Genomic DNA, 24,285 nt, shown 5'->3' with positions numbered 1-24,285 from the left:
AGAAGAATCAAACATCACATCTGCACTGATAAAATGTCAATCATGTATATATAATAACAGCAACACAGACACACACAAAATTACTGGAAGTGGACCTGGTATACACTGCACGGAATCCTGTTTGCTGGGTGATCATGTCGGACCTGAACATCACACAGACACAGACGGACACAGACACACAAACTTACTGGCATGGCAGTCGACCTGGTATACACGGCACAGAATCCTGTTTGCTGGGTGATCATGTCGGACCCGAACATCACACAGACACAGACACAGACAGACACAGACACACAAACTTACTGGCAGTCGACCTGGTATACACAGCACGGAATCCTGTTTGCTGGTTGATCATGTCGGACCTGAACATCACACAGACACAGACTGACACAGACACACAAACTTACTGGCAGTCGACCTGGTATACACGGCACGGAATCCTGTTTGGTGGGTGATCATCCCGAACATCACACAGACACAGACGGACACAGACACACAAACTTACTGGCAGTCGACCTGGTATACACGGCACGGAATCCAGTTTGCTGGGTGATCATGACGGACCCTAACATCACACACAGAGACACAGACACAGAAACTTACTGGCAGTTGACCTAGTATACACGGCACAAAATCTTGTTTGCTGGGTGATCATGTCGGACCCGAACATCACACACACAGAAACAGACACAGACGGACACAGACACAGACACAGAAACACAAACTTACTGGCAGTCGACCTGGTATATACGGCACGGAATCCTGTTTGCTGGGTGATCATGTCGGACCCGAACATCACCAAGAGGTTGGACCCAGTAGAAGTGATGACGGGTGGCACCGTATTTCCACAGAGGCGGTACAACTCTGGTGCGTCTGCGTCATTGCCGTCTAGCACCCGCACGTAATCATCGATACAGCTGGATGTTGTCTCGATGTCCATGTGGGTGAAGGTCAGTGTGATGCGATCCGCTGGAGGGCAAAACGTCATGAGAATATTATAGACGATTATTGGAAGTTACTCCTTTGGGTTTGTAGGTTTGTTGTGGCAGAGTGACCTTTCCTTGCAAAACCTCTGACAAACAAATGAATCAGACCAATCACGAGTACTATTTTGTAATGGACTAGACCTCTGGCTAGTGATTGGTCCATCCTTTGTTTGTCGGAGGTTTTGCAAGAAAAGGTCACTCTCCCACAACACATATTAACCTGAGTTATTTTCGGAATTAATCTATTTTGTCAGGAAAGTTGAACAAATGCTATCTTGACCCTACAAATCAAAAGTCACTATAATAAACATAGGGTTAAAGTTGCTTGTTCATTTCAATGCTTGTTATTCGAAAAAATGAAATATTGGCCCGACAGTGTAAAAGTCACAAGAATAAACCCACACTGAAAGTTGCTTGTTCATTTCAATGCTTGTTATTCGAACAAATGCAATATTGGCCCGACAGTGTAAAAGTCACTAGAACAAACCCAAAGTGAAAGTTGCTTGTTCATTTCAATCCTTGTTATTCGAAAAAATGCAATATTGGCCCGACAGTGTAAAAGTCACTAGAACAAGAAATTCCTCCGAGGTAGGAAAAACACCCCCGTTGGTCAAAGGGAAATAACCATTCTCACTGCCACCAACTGAGAAGGTTATTTCCCTTTGACCATTAATATGTCCCTCTATAAGCAGGGTTCGTACAGTTTTTTTGTTCTAAAATTCAAGGACTTTTCAAGGACTTTCAAGACCTTCTGAAGAGAAAATCAAGCACCCTCTTACCTTCAAAGCTCGCAATGAAACACTCGCTAGTTATTATACCCTCTTCCCGCACGCCGATTTAAATCATTGGATGTTCAAAAACTAATGATAAGCACCAAGCTTACCTTCAGTTTTTCAAGTCATCAAGTTTCTGGTGAATTTCTTTCTCAAGAGATGCCACTTCAGTTCGTCCTTCTTGGTTTTTGCACTTTTCCTCAAAGCATTTGACTTTGCTATGAAGTTGAAGTTCTGCGTGTGCTCAGCCTTTTCTGCAAAAGCATCTGCGCTTTTGAGCAGGTCAGCCGCACAATCTTTGATCTTTTTTTTCTTTGCTTGGAGAGTTTGAATCTCATCCATGTCAGCCTTTCTTTTTTGCACATGTGTCTCGTTCTTCTTCTTCTCTTTCTCTGCCTCCAAGTACTCAGAGTACCTTTGCCGAGCACTGGCAGCATTGTAGAGTAGCTTTTTAGACAACATCACTTTCTCAGCTCCACCTACGTTTGCAATGTGGTCTGTCACATGCCTCTGTGCCACAAGGGTTCTCTCTTTCATGTTGTCTGTCATAATCTCTTTGTTAACAGAGAATCCTCGTTCGACAGAGTCATTTCGTAGTTGTTTCCCTTGCCAACTTCCGGGAAGGGAAGCAACTACGGGTGACTAGTAATAGTTAGTTCGTCTGCTTTCGTTTTCACTCGATCTTTTATTCTTCCAAAATGTGTGTACTGTATTTGACGAAAAAAAGGGGGTTGCATTTTTTTTTAAATAAGACAAGCTGCTGACGAAATGTACAGGCAACAATTTGAAAAAATCAAGTACTTTTCAATGACTATTAAACAAAACTCTATTTTCAAGCACTTTTCAAGGCCTGGAAAAGGTTTTCCAATTTTCAAGGAGTTTTCCAGGGTTCAAGGACTCTGTACGAACCCTGTATAAGTCCTTGTAGAATCTTAATCCAACAATAACTCCCTAACCGTGTGTTTGACTGGTCCCAATTTTTGTAAGGACCGTCTCAGGAATGTATAGAACCTGTTCACCAAGTTTGGTGACGATCGGTCCGTTCATTCTTGAGATCTATATGCGAACACAAACAAACAAACAAACAAACAAACAAACACATCGACCGAATCCTATACACACCCCTATACCGGGGGTGTAATAAACCCAAAGTGAAAGTTGCTTGTTCATTTCAATCCTTGTTATTCGAAAAAATGCAATATTGGCCCGACAGTGTAAAAGTCACTGCTTGTTATTCTCTCAGGTGCCAGGAGATTCATTTTGCATAATTCTAACGTATACGTGTTGCACATTTCTATATTCAGAGTGGTCACATCCCATTGTTTCTTCCATCAGAAATAAACTTGTAGAACTAGAATTTTCCACAGAGCATAATTTTTTCACTATAAGACTGCACAGGTGAACTAAAATTCTTTCAATCTATTGCTTTTTCCTCAAGAATGAACATCAAGTCTTGTTCAACTGAACAGCTGGGGCCTAACTTACTTGTGCTTCAGCAATGATTGAGATTGGTGTCATCTAATTGACACATTTTGGGTTGGGTTTGCATTGGTTGTGAAAGGGTGAACACCCAAAGGGCAAGTCACTAGCGAGGGGTATGTCTGAAACACGTGGACAAGGAGCACATGTGGATTATTTGTCTCATAAAAAGCAAGGGTATTCACTCTTTCACAACTCATACAAACCTGACAGAGATTATATTTCTGAACATTGTCAAGTTTCATGCTGCAGAACAACTGAGGAAGAACATTTCTAAAAAGCGGCTAGTGCACAGATCCAGCGACCACATTTGGAGACACCCAGTGATTGGCCTACAATGTCACGTGAAGCTTGACTCAGTGTTTCCAAGGAAAAGCAACTCTGCCACAAGCCATAAACAAAAAACGAGTTAGTTCCGGATTCGTCTTTTACCAGTGGAGTCCTGCCAATGTACCACAGTGAATAATGAACTCTGGATCTGCATGCTTTAGACTGATAAAGGCCGTTTATACAGTGTCCGCTCCAAAACCATGAACTAACGGATGAAGATAGTCATGAACTCTGTCGCAAAAACACAACACTTGATATTACTGCAAAATGTATCTCTGTCACCAACAACTCTCATTTGCCTACATATTTGGACTGGGTGGCCGAGTGGTAACGCACTTGCGCTCGGAAGCGAGAGGTTGCGTGTTCAGGCCTGGGTCAGGCCGCAATTTTCTCCCCCCTTTCCTAACCTAGGTGGTGGGTTCAAGTGCTAGTCTTTCGGATGAGACGAAAAACCGAGGTCCCTTCGTGTACACTACATTGGGGTGTGCACGTTAAAGATCCCACGATTGACAAAAGGGTCTTTCCTGGCAAAATTGTATAGGCATAGATAAAAATGTCCATCAAATACCCGTGGGACTTGGAATAAAGTAAAAAAATTCCATCTCACACGGCATTAAGTCTCAGGAAACATGAATACACGCATGCAGGAAAAAAAAAAATGGGTAGCGCCGTATGTATGGCAGCTCGCTTTCCCCGGGGAGAAAGCAGCCCGAATTTCCATGAGGGTAACCTCACTGGACTGTAAATCTTATCCAATCCAATCCAATCCTATCCAATATTTAAATTGCTTTGACTAACAGTTAATTGTCTTCAGACTTAAAACTGTCTTTATAGCCTTAAACTGTGTTTATAGAAAGACCGCCTTTCTCTGAATAAAAAACCCATTGAAACAACCAGAGGCTAGTGAATTTACAAAGTCACCCACAAATCTCATTTGCATACATATTAAATTGGTTTGTCTTCAGCCTGAAAGCTGTGTATAGAAAGACTCGGTCTTTCTCTGAATAAAATAAAATTGAAACTGGAGGAAATTTCTGCGGGCTAGTGAATTTAAAGAGTTAGTGCCCCTCGGGCTAGCCCATTTCTTTCTCCAATGTCCACATCGCTGGAAGACTTACTGTTTCGATCCGACGTGATGAGCCAGGAACAGTTGCTGAAGGGCGGGTAGTTCCGGGGGTAGTTTGTGGAGACGATTTCTCCGTCAGTGCTCGCGTTGTACACACCTCCACACCCTGTTATCGAACACGCACACACATACAGTCAAACCTGTCTAAAGAGACCACCCAAGGGACTGAAAAAAATGGCCTCTTTAGACAGGTGGTCTCTTTAGACAGGTGGTCTCTTTAGACAGGTAATTTATATAGTCGTAAAAACCGTTTGGGATCCTTTGGGGTGGTCTTAATGGGCAGGTGGTCTTTATAGACAGGTGGTCTTTATGGACAGGTGGTCTTTATGGACAGGTGGTCTTAAGGGCAGGTTCGACTGTATAATAATTCAAAAACAATTCAGAAACGACACTTTCGCTATGTCAAGTTTGAGGAGACAACTTCTTCGTCAGTGTTTGTGATGTACACACCACCACATCTTGTTATTGTGCACACACACACACACACACAGACACACACACAAACACACACACTCACACAAACACACACACACAAACACACACACACACACAAACACACACACACACACAAACACACACACAAACACACACACAAACACACACACACACACACACACACAAACACACACACACACACACACACACACACACACAAACACACACACACACAAACACACACACAAACACACACACACACACACACACACAGACACACACACAAACACACACACTCACACACACATACATTTCATAAACACTTTGGCAATGTCACGTTTGTGGAAACAAATTCCTTGTCAGTTCACGCATTAAACACACCTTCCCGACCGTCTCATAGATAAAACTCAGTTATTGACCCAAGGGAAGATGGTCAGGGTCTGTAAACTGGGGCAGGTAGCTGGTCTCAAGGTCAACCAGCTATAGCAATGCACCTGCCTTTGATCTCGCCGCACATCCAAAGAAAAAATATTTCCACTCTGTATTCTTCCTTTGATGTGCGGCTTATAGACCGGAAGCGCCTAATGTGATGTTTTTTCTTAATTTTACCTTAAAAGTGGGGGTTGTGCCCTAAATAACAAAGCACCTTATAGTCCCAAAAATACGGTACACACTTCATGAACAGCACTTTAACAATGTCAAGTTTGAGGAGACAGTTTCCCCGTCAGTGCTCATGTGTAGTTCCCACCATTGCATCATGTTATTGTGCACGCACACACAGACAATAAATAATAATTGTCCCCATCTTTCCCAAACGCTGGCAACCCCATGATTGCAAGAGCACTCCAAGCCACACACACACACACACACACACACACACACACACACACAAGGCCTCACCAGCAGTATAGTTAGCTTTGAATCCTCTTCCGGCGACACTGCCATCCATTCTCATTTTGATGTACATGATGTTGTTGGATGCTCGGTACGTGACGTTGCCTGGCAGAGCTCTACCGCACAGGTGGGCCAGCTGATTGAACCCACTGTTTGGCCCGTCGTGGATCTGAGCACACAAGAAACCAGGTACAACTCAATACATACATAGACAGGACATGCACACACCCACTGTGCACACAAATACACACACACAAACACACACACAGATACGCATGCACACACACACACAAACACATACACACACAAATACACGGAATTACATGATTTACACATGTAAACAATGCAAAAACACAAATAAATGCACACACACACACACACAAATATGCACACACACACACACACCAGCATGCAAATAAATATGCATGCACTTAGACACACAAACACACATACGTATATGCACGCACACACACAAACACAAAAACACTTGCATGCACAAAAATATGCACGCACGCATGCACACACTAACACATTCACACCCTCTCCCCCCCCCACACACACACCATGACACAAACTTTACCCAACAAAGCAAAACCTCCTACTCACATCGACATAGTCATATCGGCAACTGCCACTGGATTCCACATCAAAATCCATGAAGTTGAGAATGACGGGATGGTTGACCGGCAGCGTGATCAGCCATTCGCACTCGGTGTTGGACGGGTAATTACTGGGGTAGTTCTTGGACATGATGAACCCAGACTTGGTGGAAAAGTTGCCTCCACACCCTGTGAAACAACACGATGGAAATCAATGATGTTCAAACAAAATTATAGGATGGTTCACTTGTAGTGTTATCCCAAAAAATCAGGCACAAAGTTCAAATTAAAATAATGAGATCGTTCTTTGGCAGTGTTATTACCAAATACCACCAATCGCATTCTCAGGCATGGGAATTGAAAAAAATAAAAAAAGGCTAAAAAATGTGTAAGTAATAGCAAAGTTGACGGCGCAAAGCTACCCCCCCCCCTCCCCCCTCACCCCCCCCTCCCCTTTCTGGGAGTTTCAACATATATTGGTGTAAATGAGGACTGAAGGCTGACACGATGGACGTTTTTGAAGAACACTTGCTGGATTGTTTTTTTTTAAACAACATTTATTACATCGGAAGTGGACAGAACATACTTGCATAAGAAACTATAGTCTATTCTCGAGTTATTCTGCCATCTTCTATATAAATGTGAGTACTCTATGATTTTATATGAATTGTTTTGTATGTGTGCATGTTGTGCGGAGTAGTTTCCCTTTGCTCAGGATTAAGAAGGCTGCCTGCCATTTTTTTGTCAGGGGGCATTGGGTTAAATTCAGTTTATGGAACCATTTTTGCCTCCCCATTTCTTTTTTCGGCAGACACTTTTGCTTTTTCGGCGAAGCAAAAAAGAAATTGGTGGAAATTTGCCTTTCGGCAGACAATTCCATGCATGCCTGCACTCCACCACAACTGCTAGTGTGACATTTGACCACATACTGTAACAAAGTGTGTGTGTTTCACACAGTGAATGTGTGTGTGTGTGTGTGTGTGTGTGTGTGTGTGTGTGTGTGTGTGTGTGTGTGTGTGTGTGTGTGTGTGTGTGTGTGTGTGTGACACTGTGCAAAAACTGTACCTCCCGGCACCTTGGTCCAGGTGGCAGAGAATCCGTTGCCGCCAACAGAGCTGTCGGTCTTCATCCTGACGAACATGGTGTTGCCGGTGGAGGTGAGGGTCTGCACCGAGGTTTGTGTGTGACACAGGTTGGTCAACAGTGACCCTGTGGCGTCCGAACCGGCATACACCTAAAAAAAAACACACACAGCCCACCTGTTAGGACATCAAAACCCCAAAAGCAGGTCTCAGTGCATTGCTGACATCCTGACAAGACCAGGCATTACGTCCGACCCTGCATAGACCTAGAAAGAAAAACAACCAGCCCAATTGTAAGGACATCAAAACCACAAAAGCAGGTCTCAGTGCAATGACACACTCCCTCATCACCCCCCCACCCCCCACCCCCAATACTCACACTAACGGAGTCGTAGTTACAGTTGCGGGAGTTCTCCATGTCAAAGTGGTTGAAGGTCAACTGGATGGCAAAGCTGGTGTTGACGGTGATAAGCCACTCACACACACGGTTGTGGTCGTAGCTGTTGGGGTAGTTGGGGCTTGTGAAGGTGCCATTGTCACCCGTCAGGTATCCACCACAACCTGAAAGCAGAACAATTCAATTCATTTCCATTCTTCCTCTTCGTTCAGGGGCTCAAACTCCCATGTTTATGCACATGTGGGTTTTTACACGTGTGACTGTTTTGACCCTGTCAGTCTGGCAGCCATATGCCGCTTTCAGGGGAAATGTTGGCCTTTCAAACTACAGGACAGACACAATGCAGCCATACAGCGCTTTCAGGGGAAACATGCTGGGTATTTTCTTCTGTCTATAACCCACCGCACTCAAACATGGATTACAGGATTTTTACCGTGCGCACTTGGTCTTGTGCTTGCATGTACACACGAAGAGGACTAGCAGGTCAGCACAAAAGTTGACCTGGGAGATTGACCCAGGCGTGGCCGGAATGAGAACACGCGACCTTCCGCATAGGAGGCAAATGTCTTATTTACTAGGCCATTTCAATTCAATATAATTTCATTGTCTGAATGTAAATTGTCTGTGAGCTCACATACACAAATGTTACATCAAGTAAAAACACAGTCCTTCCATAAGAATCCCAAGCTCAAAACATAGAACAAATCACACACCTCAGATTGACAATATGAGACAGCACATGAAAAAACAAGTGTGTGCATGTATGTGTAGGTAAATGCGTGCGTGTGTGTGCATGTGCGTGTGTGTTTCCTGTTAGTGACTGGTTTTTTATGTACAGATAATTTTTATTCTGGGTCAAAACGTTTGGGTCATTTTGTAAACTTAGACGTGGGATGATATGCAACATCAATATTTGTGTAACTGCATGCTCACCGTTCGTGAAATACTCCAGCCTGAAGCCATTGCCGGCAAGCGAAGAGTCGGACACAAAGTTGACCCTGACCTTGTCAGAGGTCGAAGTGACAAGGTCGGGGATGCTACTGCCGCAGAACTTGCCCAGTGAAGTCGAGCTGGAACTTTCTCCATCCAACAACTGTATAACAAGAAGAGCAAATGCTTATACAACTCACCTTCGTCATACGTACGTAAAACGAATCATGTGCAAATTATCTGGTGCAACCTGTAAAAGCACATACAAAAACTTCCTTACACTATAATGCTTCAGCATCAAAAGCATTCAAGAAAATGAGTATCCGTCATACTCACCAAACTTGCCCTTGAAACTTGCCTAGATTCAGGCTTGAGAAACAAAAAGAAGCAAGCGCTCTAAATGCTTACAACATGGGGAATATGTTCATTAGTAAGTAAGATTTTTGACCCTCAAAAAAAAAAAATCTATTTTGCAGACTTTACAAGGAAAGTTACTCTTCTGCAACATCTAGGGGACACAGCTCACACAATTTCTGGCCACATTTGCCAGTGTAAATAAAAATAAAAACGCAAACTTGATAACAATAAAATGTCTAAATGAATCGACCTATTTTTTGTAGCCTTGTCATCGAAAACACGCATCTTTTTTTCTGGCCAAAGAATATTGACCTGGTCCACTCACCTCAACATAATCATATCTACAGGATGAATGAGACTCCATGCTGAAGGTGGCGAAGGTAATGTTGAGGGTGTTGCCGTTAGTCGTGTCGATGATCCAGGAGCACTGTCCGTTGTGAGGATAGGGAAGGGGGTAGTTGGGACTTTCTATCACGCCGTTGTAGTCTGTCAGACGATTGTTACACTCTGGGGAAGACACGGTAAAAGTTGTTACAGTTTCATCACACCGTTGTAATTTCTTAGACGATGTTACAAGCTTATCACTGTCATCTAATCTCATTATGTGTGACATTTTACGCTAACAACAACAACAACACAACATCAACATCAACACCAACACCAACAACACAGCCATTTGATCACCTGTGAGGTAATGAGCTTTGAAGCCTCGACCACTGAGAGTGAAGTCATTACGGAATCAGATCTACAGTATTCATCACTGTGTTCTTTCCCAGCTGGCCGCACAACAACAAAACCACTGCCATGTATCACCTGAGAGGTAGTGTGCTTTGAAGCCTTTGTCTCTGATAGAGAAGTAACTTCACAATTTGATCCAGTCTACGGCCCACAGCATTGAACACCCATGTCATTTCCCACAAGGCCACACAACAACAACAACAACAACAACAACAACAACACCACAGCCATGTCATCACCTTTGAAGTAGTTTGCTCTGAAGCCTCGTGTCTGATAGAGAAGTCACTGCAGAATTAAACCAGGTCTACTAGCCATATAGCGTTCAAAAAAATGTTATTTCCTAGTTGACCGCACAACTTCAACAGAAGCAACACAGCCATGTGATCACCTGTGAGGTAGTTTGCTCTGAAGCCGTTGCCTCTTATAGAGAAGACACTGCAGGATTTGATTCAGTAAACTAACAACAACAACAAACAACAACAACAGTAAACTAACAACAACAACAACAACAACAACAACAATAATCTCATCATAATGTCGTAGTTGAACGCTCCAAAGCCGTGGCCTCTGCTAGAGAAATCGCTGTAAAATTTGATCCGGTCAAATAGCCATAGCTATAAGAATAACAACTAGAGCCACGACAACAACAACCACCACAACAACCATTACAACAACAACAACAAAACAAAACAAAACAAAACAACAACAACCGTGGCCTCTGCTAGAGAAATCACTGTAAAATTTGATCCGGTCAAATAGCCATAGCCATAATAATAATAATAACATCCAGAGCCACGACAACAACAACCACCACAACAACCATTACAACAACAATTCACCACAACCATAACCACAACACAGCCATCTCATCACCTGTGAGGTACTCTGCTCTGAAGCCTCTGCCCCTGATGGAGGAGTCGCTGCGGAATTTGATCCAGAGTCTGCTGGCCGTAGCATTGACCGCTGTGTCGTTTCCCAGCTGACCACACAGTCTGTCGCCCACCTGAAGGCCCTGCGCGTTGTTCTCGCGAATCTGCACAGTTTTATAGTTTTGGTTGTGTGTTTTTTGGGTCTTTTTTTAGGGGGTGGGTGAATTTGTGTGTGTGGATGAGGGGCAGGGGGTTGTGTGTGTGTAAGTGTGTGTGTGCATGCTCGCGTGCGTGCCTGCGTGGGTGCGTTTGGGTGTGTGCATACGTGATCCTTTTTCTGGTTATTGCAGTATCAAACAAACATCAACATTTTTGTTTCATTAAACAAAGCCAAAGCCAAACATTAAGCACTACGTCAACCTAGTGGTCTTTGAACTGGGGGGACAAATAAATACATGTAGACACATCAGTCAGAAGACAATCAACACAAATAACTTGGTTCCTGTAAACCGTTGTCTCTTTGATCTCAAGATTCTACATCCAGAAAAAGTCAAACCCAAAAGTCTCACCTCTACATAATCATAGGAGCACGATCTGTGACCCTCGATGTCAAGGTCAGGGAAGGAAAGTCGAATCAGGGAGCCAGCGGAGACGGTGATTGTCCAGAAGCACTCGGCGTTGTGCGTGTAGGGAGCAGGGTAGTTCGGTGAGGTGAATTCACCGGTCGGGGTCGTCAGGTCGCCCCCGCAGCCTGAAAATTTAACACACACAAGTTTCAGAGAAAGACAAGAGAGTAAAAGGCTCATACGACTCACCTTTGTTATACATAATATTGAACCAGACACAAATGATCTGCTCAAATTATCTCACAAAAATAATATTATTCTGAATGACTCAAACTTGATCCCACTGGGACGAAGGATCCGCCATACTTATGCCAAGCGGTCATTAAACCCAGAGAGTCTGCAAAGTTTCAAACATCTAGCATCAAAAACGAAGAAAATCATATTCCACCTACTTCTTATCTCTTCCCCTCACTTTTTTGTAAATAAAAAAAAAGTAGAAATGTCACTCATTTTTTTAAGATTCGGTGACGCTATTACAACATCAATAGAACAGCACAGCAATGCCATCTATTGCCAGAATTCAAGCCTCTGGCATTGCTCGATGCGTTCATAGAACAGCGTGAGATTGTAAGTACGTATGCATGCTTTTTCTCAAGGATTTTTGTTGTTGTTGATTTTGTGCTTGTTCTTATTGTTCGTTCAGTTTGATTGTCTGCTCTAATTTCATGATTTTCACATCGTTTTTGTGTAAGTGTGTGTGATTGTGTGTGTGTGATTGTGTGTGTGATTGTGTGTGTGTGTGTGTGTGTGATTGTGTGTGTGATTGTGTGTGTGATTGTGTGTGTGATTGTGTGTGTGATTGTGTGTGTGATTGTGTGTGTGATTGTGTGTGTGATTGTGTGTGTGTGTGATTGTGTGTGTGTGATTGTGTGTATGTGTGATTGTGTGTGTGATTGTGTGTGTGTGATTGTGTGTGTGTGATTGTGTGTGTGTGATTGTGTGTGTGTGTGATTGTGTGTGTGTGTGATTGTGTGTGTGTGTGATTGTGTGTGTGTGTGTGTGATTGTGTGTGTGCTTGTGTGTGATTGTGTGTGTGTGATTGTGTGTGTGATTGTGTGTGTGATTGTGTGTGTGTGATTGTGTGTGTGATTGTGTGTGTGATTGTGTGTGTGTGTGTGATTGTGTGTGTGTGTGATTGTGTGTGTGATTGTGTGTGTGATTGTGTGTGTGTGTGTGTGTGTGTGTGTGGGATTGTGTGTGTGATTGTGATTGTGTGTGTGATTGTGTGTGTGATTGTGTGTGTGATTGTGTGTGTGTGATTGTGTGTGTGATTGAGTGTGTAATTGTGTGTGTGTGATTGTGTGTGTGTGTGTGTGTGTGTGTGTGTGTGTGAGAGAGAGAGAGAGAGAGAGAGAGAGAGAGAGTGTGTGTGTGTGTGTGTGTGTGGACGTGCGTGCGTGTTAAAATTGTAAAGTGTTTGGAGCTGTTATCGTGACTTTTGCTACAGAAAAGATATTTATTATTCTTTAAGTTATCGAGACATCACAGTGCGCAAAGAGATTTACAGAGCAAATCGAGAAAATGAATTATTGAACGAAGCGCAAAGTGTGTGTTGATGGTTTCATCGCCGACCATGCATTTTACGATTTGATTATCCTCTGTACTGTTTTATCGATTAGCAACTAACAGTATGAGTTACAGTTGCGCGAAATGTACCCGTCAGCATACAGTTTCACTTAAGTATTAATTATTGGTATAAAAAACAACATGTAGCGAAATGTTTTATTATCCCCAAAAAATGAACGACCCCCAAGCAACTGAGTGGCATCCCCTGATGTCAAACGACTCAAAGTGACATGTTCGTTCCCTCATTCGCAAAGAAATAAAGTTGGCATGTTATTTCTCGCAATGTACCTGCATTCATCTGGAAGGTTGGTGCTATGATTACATGGTAAAAATGTTTTAAAGCCTTCACGTGTTCTGTTTACATCGTAGTTGTATTGAAATATGCGAAAAACCGCACATTTCAATACTGAACGGATGGTGTCATCTGCTACATATACGAGTATGACAATCTATTGAATCAGTCGACTTCCAAGTGCTGCTTTGTCCAGCTCGAAATCTGTCAGAAAAAAAACCTTCTGCTTTTAGCCGCGGGAAATTTTAGGGTCAAGCATCATTGTTTGGTAATGTGGAGACGATAAGCTACATGCCACTAACACAGCGGATGAGAAGAATCTTCGCAAGTCGAAAGAAGAGGCACAGACTCACTGAGGCACAGGCGCATGAAATCTGTCCGAAAAAAACACTTCTGCTTTTAGCCGCGGGAAATGTATGATCAAGCATCATTTGGTAATGTGGAGAAGATAGGCTACATGTCACTAACACGGAGAATAAGAAGAATCTTCTCAAATCAAAAGAAGGGGCACAGCCTCGCTTTGGCAAAGGGCGGAAGAATACACTCTCTGGAAAAGTTAGCGCACTCCAAGAGCGCATTGCCATTAGCCAATCAACTGTTTCACATCAGTCATGTGACACCAGTACTTATTGACAATTATTATTATTATTTTTTATCATTTTTCTTACGTATTATTGGGTTTTTATACTATTAAGATCCACCCACCAGTGGCTGTTCCATCGTACGTCAGTTGGAACCCTGATGATGAACTGGAGCCGTCGGATTTGAAGCGCAGCCACAGGCGGTTGCTATGGGAGACGATGGGCGCTTGAAGCGCAGAGTTTCTCAAAAGACTGCCGCAGAATCGACCAACCAGAGGAGAGGTGTCAAATCCTCCGTTTCTGGAAGAAACAAAAATGAACAATATAAAGCGTTCTATTGTAACCCAGTCCATCAATCAAGCAAGTGTGTGATTGTTGTCATCACTGAGGTGATGAGACCAATAAATATGTAGATAAAAATCACACACAGAGGGGGATATTTGGGAGGGAGACACAGAGAGAGAGAGGGGGGGGAGAGAGGGGAGGGGGAGAGAGAGAGAGAGAGAGGTGAGAGAGAGGTGTGAGAGAGAGAGAGAGACAGAGAGAGGGGGGTATTTGGGAGGGAGACAGATCAAATCAAATTTTTTTTTTTTCCGAGGGTTGTGGCAGAGAGAGAGAGAGAGAGAGAGAGAGAGAGAGAGAGAGAGAGAGAGAGAGAGAGAGAGAGAGAGAGAGAGAGAGAGAGAGAGAGAGAGAGAGAGAGAGAGAGAGAGAGAGAGAGGGAGAGGGAGAGGGGGAGAGGGGGGAGGGAGGGAGGGAGGGAGGGAGGGAGGGAGAGAGAGAGAGAGGGGGGGGGCTATTTGGGAGGAAGATAGAGAGAGAGAGAGACAGAGAGAGAGAGGGGGGTATTTGGGAGGGAGACACAAAGAGAGAAACAGAGAGAGAGGGGGGGGGTATTTTGGAGGGAGACACAGAGAGAGAGACAGAGAGAGAGAGAGAGGGGGTATTTGGGAGGGAGACAGAGAGAGAGGCGAGAGAGACAGAGAAACAGACATAGAGAGAGAGAGTGGGGGGGGGGGGGCAGAGAGATGATGATGATGGAACTTTATTTTTCAAGGATAGAGGTTTAAGGCTACGCCTTTTCTTAGCAAATAAACATAAACAACACAAGAGACACTCATGCAGAGAGAGGTAGACAGGGCTACTCAGTGGAACCCCTTTTTCAGACCCCCACATTGAGACCCCCTCCCTATTAAGATCCTGTTTCTCACACTTTCTGTTTCTAGCCTCTGTTAGTTGACCCCTATTTTCAAACTCCCTCCTTTTCACTAAATGATTTAACATAGACGAGGAATCGAGACGAGGGTGGTGGTGTATGTGCGTGTGTATGTATGTATGTATGTATGTGTGCGTGTGTAGAGCGATTCAGAGAAAAGTTCTGGACCAATATTCATGAAATTTTACAGTAGAGTTCCTGAGTATGATATCCCCAGACTTTTTTTTTCATTTTTTTCGATAAATTTGACATCATATCCGGCTTTTTGTGAAAGTTGAGGCAGCACTGTCACGCTCTCATTTTTCAAATTTTGGTCAAGTAATCTTCGACGAAGCCCGGACTTCGGTATTGCATTTCAGCGTGGAGGCTTAAAACTAGTTAATTTGTTTGCTCATTAATTTTTCGCGACGCGCCGCCCGAATACAAGCGTTCACTGATCATGCCGTTGTCAGCACGCCGCCAGAATCCGTGCGTAAGGTGCGTGAGTCGCTTCGCCACACAGCGCCATAATAGTAGCGTTGGAAGTGGAAAATACCACGCTGGGGATTTTCCATACGAAAACCCACGTCATAGGTTCAGAGGTCGGCTGCATTACCATACGCGACAAATAACTCCCAGAACAGTTGATTTCATTGGTTAGTTTGGATACTACAGGTCATTGACGGGACCAACCCATGCCTTAGTTTCATATTTAGGATTCCAAAATGTCGCGAGTTGTCAGTGTTGTTGCGAAGCGAAGCGGCGTGCAGAAGGAAGGCAGTGACTGTGTGTGCATCAAACAGTGTTGTTGTGATAGATGGATAAGTGAGTGATGAGGGTGAATGAGTTAGCCAAATCAAGAGCTCGAGGTGTCAATGCTACTTTGGCCAAAACCCAATGCAAGCGGACGGACGCGATTCTGGTGCCGCCGGGAATGTTCTGTGGCCACATGGCTGTGGCGCTTTGTGTTGAGCCGTGCTTCGAAGTGTGGCACACAAAGAAGGATGTTCTCCGTGCATAAACCGAGTTCTAAACAATTCATTTATACAAAAACTGTAAATACTGTGACAGCAAGTGTTTCTTTTCTTCTATGGATAAAACCCAACGCAATGGGACTCGATTCTGGTGCCTGGAATGTGGTGTGGCGTTTTGCATTGAGCTGTGCTTCCAAGTGTGGCACTGTAAATACTGTGACAGCAAGTGTTTCTTTTCTTCTACATGGATATATTCATCATAGTCATCACCCAGTCATCTCATTGTCTCATTCAGGTTAGTAAATTCTTTTTTGAGTATTCACTAACAACATTTTGTGCATATTTTCAAACATGTCTGTAGTATTTATGTGGTGCCTCTGGACTTTTTTTAATTTAAATTGTTGACATTTTCAATAGCATACCACACAAACACAACAAGCCTTTTGACAAATACAAAGTACATTTCTGAAACAATGAAAGATCTTTCTTTAATTGTGTGCAAAAAGTAAGTCTCCACATGTACTAGTTTTTTTACAATATTTTTTTCAAAATACAATATTTTTTTCAAAATTTTCCAATTTTGGTTGTCAGCAGGCTATTTATTGACATTTTCAATAGCATACCACACAAACACAACAAGCCTTTTGACAAATACAAAGTACATTTCTGAAACAATGAAAGATCTTTCTTTAATTGTGTGCAAAAAGTAAATCTCCACATGTACTAGTTTTTTTACAATATTTTTTTCAAAATACAATATTTTTTTCAAAATGTCCCAATTTTGGTTGTCAGCAGGCTATTTATATGCTTTGGCTCAGGCGTTCTGAGTGTATAGTCATGTCATAGGGTGGACGTGTTGAAAGAGTTAAAGTTGTCATTAAAATCGAATTTTCACCAACAGATTTAAAAATAATTGCATAGAATTTCTCAATTTCTCCTGAATTCAAAAATATATACATATGTTTGTTTGTTCGTTCATGGGCTGAAACTATCCACAGCTTTTACGTGTATGACCGTTTTTACCCCGCCAATATGTCATGTTTACTCTACAAATGTGCTCAGAATTACAGAAAATAGGTTAATTAGGCCTAAGTATTGCGTTTGCACGCTACGCGGAGACGAGCATGACCCGTCTCGGTCTTTAGGTGTGGTTAGTCAAGACTATCTTAAATATAGTCTCGGCGATCTTTCTTTTCTTTCTTTATTTGGTGTTTAACGTCGTTTTCAACTACGAAGGTTATATCGCGACGGGGAAAGGGGGGTGATGGGATAGAGCCACTTGCCAATTGCTTTTTGTTCACAAAAGCACTAATCAAAAAATTGCTCCAGGGGCTTGCAACGTAGTACAATATATGACCTTACTGGGAGAATGCAAGTTTCCAGTACAAAGGACTTAACATTTCTTACATACTGCTTGACTAAAATCTTTACAAAAATTGACTATATTCTATACAAGAAACACTTAACAAGGGTAAAAGGAAAAATAGAATCCGTTAGTCGCCTCTTACGACATGCTGGGGAGCATCGGGTAAATTCTTCCCCCTAACCCTCGGGGGGGAGTCTCGGCGATGACTGTTTGTTGGTTTGATTTGATTGGTGTTACTTTTTGGGTCCAGCGGACCTGTTTGTTGGTGTTAATCTGTTACTTTGATGCTGATAGCTTAACTAAATGTTTTTATATCGCTTCACGCGACTTGTTAAAGACTTAATTTTGTCCGATTTTCAGAGGCCTTAAAAGGGAGGTTCCACTGTATCGTGTGTGCAAGAGAGGAACTGTGAATCCGAACTTGCGCTTGAGAAAAACTATTTAGTATTCTTATTACTCACCTGATTTCTAGGTAGTCGTAGTTGCAGGAGAAATGCTGCTCCAGACTGAACTGCGTGAAGTTGAGGCGAATCTGCTGCCCGGTGGGGACACTGATTGTCCAGGTACAGTTACGGTTGTGGGGGTAGTTGTTGGGGTAGTCGGGGGACGTGATGATGCCCGTCTGTGCCGTCAAGGTGCGACCGCATGCTGAGGTTAATTAGAAAACAAATGAGGCAACGTGTTAGGGACGTGGTGGTGGGGAAATGGTTTGTGTGTGGGTGTGTGTGTTTTTTGTCAGTGTGTGTTTGTGTGTCAGTGTGTGTCAGTGTGTGTGTGTCAGTGTGTGTGTGTCAGTGTGTGTGTGTCAGTGTGTGTCAGTGTGTGTGTCAGTGTGTGTGTCAGAGTGTGTGGGTGTGTGTGTGTGTGTGGGTGTGTGTGTGTGTGTGTGTGTGTGTGTGTGTGTGTGTGTGTGTGTGTGTGTGCGCATGCGTAGAGATTTCCTCTCCAGGCTAGGGATATCAAAACGCACTTTTGTATGCTTATTCTATTACCCATTATTAACAGCTGGCATTATACTTGTCTCGTCTAAATATCGGACCCTATTGCTATGCTGAAAACACAATAGCGTTTATATAGCTATTCTGACATTATATTCTGTGTTAAAATCATGTTTTTGTCAGCAACAACTACCAGAATGGTCCATGTCGTTGATTGCAGACGACGGTTATAGTGCACATATTCCTTTGCGCATGTATCCACGGAAATCACCGAACATTGAAAAACCCAGACATGTATTACGGAGAAGACTCGAGATAACCGGATGTTTAGCATTACGTCAATATGCTAGGAATCATATGACGTCATGACGTATCATGCTTGCTTGCGTATGTTCTATGTTCGAAAGTCTGACTTCTGTTGGGGATTCGCGTGATGAAGACTGCGAAAATCTGTAGATGATAAGAGAACAAGGATTGTCTCAGAAGAAACGACTAAATGTTTCAGACCTGTAACTTCATTTCAACATTGCACTATACAATGGACGTTTTATGTGCCAGGAGAATTTGCTGATTTTGTGTTAAACATTGGAAAGATCGTCTGCTAGAATCAGAGATAGGTCGCTTCAGATTGCAGCTTCTTAAACTTTGTTGCCTGTTAAAGAACTAGATGTACACGTAATGTATGTCATGTACACAGTACAGTAAGCAACAACAACAAACAAGAAGGGCAAAGCCCATACGACTCACATGCTTGACCTTGACCTCTACATGACCTTGACCTTCAGCTAAACCTAGCAATGACATCATACACTAAGAACTGCTTTACACATTTTTCCTACCAAAATACATGTGACCTTGACCCAAGGTCAAGGTCATCCAAGGTCATGCAACACAAAGCTGTTAATTCAAGACATAAGAAGTACAATGGTGCTTATTGGCTCTTTCTACCATGAGATATGGTCACTTTTAGTGGTTCACTACCTTATTTTGGTCACATTTCATAAGGGTCAAAGTGACCTTGACCTTGATCATATGTGACCAAATGTGTCTCATGATGAAAGCATAACATGTGCCCCACATAATTTTTAAGTTTGAAACAGTTATCTTCCATAGTTCAGGGTCAAAGTCACTTCAAAATATGTATACAATCCAACTTTGAAGAGCTCCTGTGACCTTGACCTTGACGCAAGGTAAACCAAACTAGTATCAAAAGATGGGGCTTACTTTGCCCTATATATCATATATAGGTGAGGTATTAAATCTCAAAAACTTCAGAGAAAATGGGAAAAATGTGAAAAATAGCTGTTTTTTAGACAACATTTATGGCCCCTGCGACCTTGACCTTGAAGCAAGGTCAAGATGCTATGTATGTTTTTTGGGGCCTTGTCATCATACACCATCTTGCCAAATTTGGTACTGATAGACTGAATAGTGTCCAAGAAATATCCAACGTTAAAGTTTTCCGGACGGACGGACGGACGCCGGGACGGACGGACGGACGACTCGGGTGAGTACATAGACTCACTTTTGCTTCGCATGTGAGTCAAAAACCACAAAGCAAATGGCATCGTCTGTCGACTAGTCACAGAAACAAACCTGGCGAGGTATGCGTGTACTTTATACACGTGGAAGAAACCGGAACCATGTGTCTTTGTTATTGCCGATATCGTTTGGATATCGGCAATAAATGACCAACTTCCGTAGCGTTATCCTTTGATGATCGCGATAGGGATGTGTGAGACCATCCAATCACACACCCCGAATTCCCCCACGTGTCTATCAGAATAGCTATATATAACTATTTGTATATATGCGAAATTTTGAAATGTCCAATGTTGTTTTGGTGATAATTGTATATTGTCTTGAAACTGCTACCTAGCAGTAGATTGTGGATAGCGCTACATAAAAACGTTTCATTATTATTGTTGTTTTTACCTGTAGTTGCGTTTTGTGTGACATAAGACGCAGAAAAGCCCTCCGAAGCGATACTATTGTCGGAAGAGAAGACAACTGTCAACTGGTTGTTGGTAGACGTTATTACTGCAGGTGGGGTGGAACCGCAATACCTAGAAGGCAGGAAAATAAAAAATTCATGGATAAATATTTTGCAGTTTAGATTGTGCAATGTGTTGCAGATACAGCGACACGACCAGACACACGTGTGTGTGCCAACGCACATATCAATCAATCAATATTAAAAATTTTAGTAATAAATTTCCATTTGATTAATATACTTACCCAACTCACATATAGCAATTAACTCTAGTTCAGTGCTGGTAACGCTGTACGCATCCCCTTGGTAACAAGGGAAGCCCCTCTAAAAAAAGAGTGACCAATACCCATAAGGCCATATTAATACATACTTCCGACTTCCGTATGCGCGCGCATACGCCGCCATATGCATCATTCCAAACGAAGCCCAACTCACTCCCCTTTTTTAGAAATCCACCCCCCACAGCGGGGAGGCGGGAGGGAATAAACGATGTGAGTTGGGTAAGTATATTAATCAAATGAAAATTTATTACTAAAATTTTTAATTAAATTACATATCTTACCCAACTCACATATAGCAGATTGCTACTATAGGTGGAGGGCACTTAACCCAATCAGGAATTGAGAATCTGTCCTGCCGCTAACAGAGCAGGTAACCCAGAAACACATCCTATCTCAATGCATAGGCATCTCTGAGATAAACACCAATGAAAACCCTTTCAATAAAGCCAGCAAGCCGACTCAAGAACACAGTTCCGCCAGGAGACCAAAACGAAGAACAGCTAGAGTGGAAGCCCCATCTCTTGCCCCGTGAGGCCTAGCTGTAGTAAAGGGCAAAACTGCCCTGACATCCCCTGCCTGACTCTGCCACCATACATAAACTTGTCTAACTATGGTGGAGACCCAATTGGCTAACACTACTCTCGAGAAGTCTTTAAAGCGCACCATAACGAGTGAGATAAAAAGAAGTTCCTGAGATTCCGATCTAGTGTGCAGAGTCCTTAACGGAAAACTGTGGAGGGCTATAACCGTACAAAAATGTACATCAGAATCTCCAAGAGCCATAAAAATGCTCAAGAAAGGAAAATAGAGTCCGTGCCGTTTGAAGGGGGAGGACTGACTGACTGCCCCCCCCCCTCCCTGTCTACTGCCACCACTTGAAGGCATACCTGAACACTGTGGCAGTCCATCTAGGCAAGGTTGACCTCAACAAGTCATTACCCCTACCAAAGTTGAAAGACATTCTTTCTTCCTTTATATAAATAAATCAGTGCTTAACATCGTATATAACCGTTCAAGGTTAAAGGGCGACGAAGCAGAAAGATAAGAACAAGAGCCCTTAGATTTAAAGATCTCGAGCAATCCGTGCAAGTCAGAAAAAATCTTCAAAACTCGAACAGACCAAAAGGCTAAATATGGCTCTAGGGGAGCCAAAATAGTGATTAAGATTTGAACGGTGAATCAAAGCTGGTAACTCCAGATTCCGCTTATATGCCAGAAAACCCAAAAGAAACCTAAGTGCCATAGATCAGTCTTTCTCCGAAAATCTGTCTATAGCAAAATCAGCAGAAAAAACACTTACTCCCACTTCTCACAGAAGCTACCCGAGTAAGCATGGCCGATTTCCGTGTTGATCAGCAAGGCTAGTTAAGTAAAAGAGTCAAAGAATCCAATCACAAAACCCTAAAACTAGGAGCAAAGTCCAAGAAAGGACTGCAGATCAGCTTTCAGCAAGCCTAAAGTAGGCCCTCTTAAACTTGCTGGCTAAAAAGCCACCAAGAGAAAAATTAGCACCGAGCTGTCTCAGTAAAACTGATATCACATAATGTCTTAAACAAAGACGTGGGAGAAAAAGAACGGAAAGCCAAAATAGGTGGCTCGCCACCTTCATTGTACCGAGAGAAGAGGAGTTCTATCCGTTAAAACATAAGCCATCTGTTCCAAGCCAGACAACAAGACAAGTACCAGTCCAGAGTTGACGGGCAGAAGAGCCCGAGCAACTCAAAAATATCCTACAGTAGACACCCGTGAGAAACGAGTGTGAGCAAAACCGGAGCCCTCTTGCCAGCCTAACGAGGTCTGGCAACCCAAAAAGAACGGGCCCAAACTGTGCGACCGGCAGGCCACTCAAAGTAAAACAAGAGTAAAAATTTCCATGCCCGGCAGTCGGGCGACGAAGATAAGCAAAAGGCGAAAGTACCAAAAGGCAAAAACTCATTATTAGAAATTACTCCCATTCCCCTGAAGGAACAAAAACACGTGGTCAAAGAGAGTCTGCTCCAAGTGGCCATGTGGCCGACAGACTTAGAGAGTCCGCCCAGTCATAGAGACTCTCATGAAGGTACTTCGCTGCTAAAAAGATCTCGTGATGGTAAAACCACCAAAACCTCTCATGTTCCGTGAGGAAGCGATAGGGAGTGAGAGACCCCCTTTTCTTGATGAGAAAAGCCCCCTGTGGAGTTGTCTGCTTGAAACAACACATGTTCCAACCCTTTGTTCTATTGCTTAACACCCAACAGACCACAAAGGGTCCTATAAAAGCTGAGAAGCCTTAGACATCTAATGTGCTCCAGCCCTGCACTCCCAGTTACACCTGGAGTAAAGGACTTCTATCAAGGGCCGCTTGCACAATCTCCAAGAGATCCAAAAACGGCTCAACAAACGTATGACTTAGAAAAAAGATCAGAACCCTGAAGCTCTGAAATACCAAACGAACCATGAAAGAGAACCAAAAGGGAGGCACCCGTGTCTCCCCCCACAAAGAGGGAAACCTAATCCCCCCCAGCCGCTGTGTTAAACACAAAGGCGAAAGAAGAGTGATGCCGAGAACTAACTTCCAGTTGACATAACTGCCACAAGTGTGAAAGAAAGCGTGCTTTTGTGTGCCTACCAACACCCACCGCTAACTTGCCTCAGGGGGAAGAAAGGTGGATATTAGACACAGAACCCTGCCACGAACGCGAGGGTAAGGAGACAAAAGATAAAGTCGAGAACGGCGAGCCTGAAGCCTTTATTTGAAAACAATAAAAAGCCAAGGCCTGCCGTGCGCTTTCCTTCTGCAGTGAGCTTTTAAGATAGAGAAGAATCCCTGTGCATAGAAGCGAACTCACAAAAAGGAACCTTCAAGAAAAGAAGAGATTAAAGTCTCGCCAAAAGAACAAACCTTTTTGAAAGAGACCTACACCCAGGCTAAAAGCAAAGCTACATCCTTCGTATCCGCGTCCTGACGGAAAACAAAAATATCCAGATAGGACGTAACCGCGCACGAGAGAGCGCAGAAACAAGATTTGTTAAAAAGCGGTAAATGTAAAGGAGTGCGGCCATAATGAAACATAGCCAGGAGATCCTTGTTCTGACAGAGAGACAGTCACTCCTAGCTATTAACAACCAGACGGATGTTCGCCAATTCCGGGGAACCCGGTGGCGGTTCCGTAGAAAAAGCAAACGAATCAACTACGTTCTTAAGCTTGGAGTAAACCGAAGCCTACGGATAGCGATCAGCGCGTGACGCGCTGCTTGAGCAGATGACGCAAGCTAAAGCCCCGCCACCGCAGGGGCTAAGCCGAGCGTTGCCCACAAAGGAAGTGGTAACAAAGGAGCCTCAATTGTGAAAAAACAAATTTCACAAGCCCAAACGACCCCAACAGAGAATCCAAGAACACAACGTTCTAAGATTCCCTTAAAAGGCTCAGGTCAGCTGAAAATGCGCAAAACGCGGCAAAGCTGAAGAATGAGCTTCCCCCTGAGATGCCAACAAAGG

At 43.2% G+C, this 24,285-nt stretch overlaps 1 protein-coding gene across 1 annotated transcript in view; it reads right to left on the bottom strand.

Moving 5' to 3' along the window:
- The window catches only part of LOC138946585 (cubilin-like), a 196,216-nt gene that overhangs the window by 96,489 nt on the left and 75,442 nt on the right, over positions 1 to 24,285 (bottom strand). The window contains exons 27-39 of the mRNA XM_070318030.1: positions 20,469 to 20,599; positions 18,057 to 18,243; positions 14,185 to 14,360; positions 11,565 to 11,746; positions 11,000 to 11,159; positions 9,714 to 9,895; positions 9,035 to 9,194; positions 8,084 to 8,265; positions 7,688 to 7,856; positions 6,630 to 6,811; positions 6,030 to 6,192; positions 4,687 to 4,800; positions 730 to 969 (exon numbers count right to left, since the gene is read on the bottom strand). Of these exons, the coding sequence (XP_070174131.1) occupies positions 730 to 969; positions 4,687 to 4,800; positions 6,030 to 6,192; positions 6,630 to 6,811; positions 7,688 to 7,856; positions 8,084 to 8,265; positions 9,035 to 9,194; positions 9,714 to 9,895; positions 11,000 to 11,159; positions 11,565 to 11,746; positions 14,185 to 14,360; positions 18,057 to 18,243; positions 20,469 to 20,599 (2,228 nt within the window). The remainder of the gene's footprint in view (positions 1 to 729; positions 970 to 4,686; positions 4,801 to 6,029; positions 6,193 to 6,629; positions 6,812 to 7,687; positions 7,857 to 8,083; positions 8,266 to 9,034; positions 9,195 to 9,713; positions 9,896 to 10,999; positions 11,160 to 11,564; positions 11,747 to 14,184; positions 14,361 to 18,056; positions 18,244 to 20,468; positions 20,600 to 24,285) is intronic.

This window comes from Littorina saxatilis, linkage group LG14, assembly GCF_037325665.1.
Source record: "Littorina saxatilis isolate snail1 linkage group LG14, US_GU_Lsax_2.0, whole genome shotgun sequence".
Taxonomy (NCBI): Eukaryota; Metazoa; Mollusca; class Gastropoda; order Littorinimorpha; family Littorinidae; genus Littorina; species Littorina saxatilis.
Note: the sequence above shows the minus strand (reverse complement) of the source record. Positions and strands in the feature narration are given on the sequence as shown.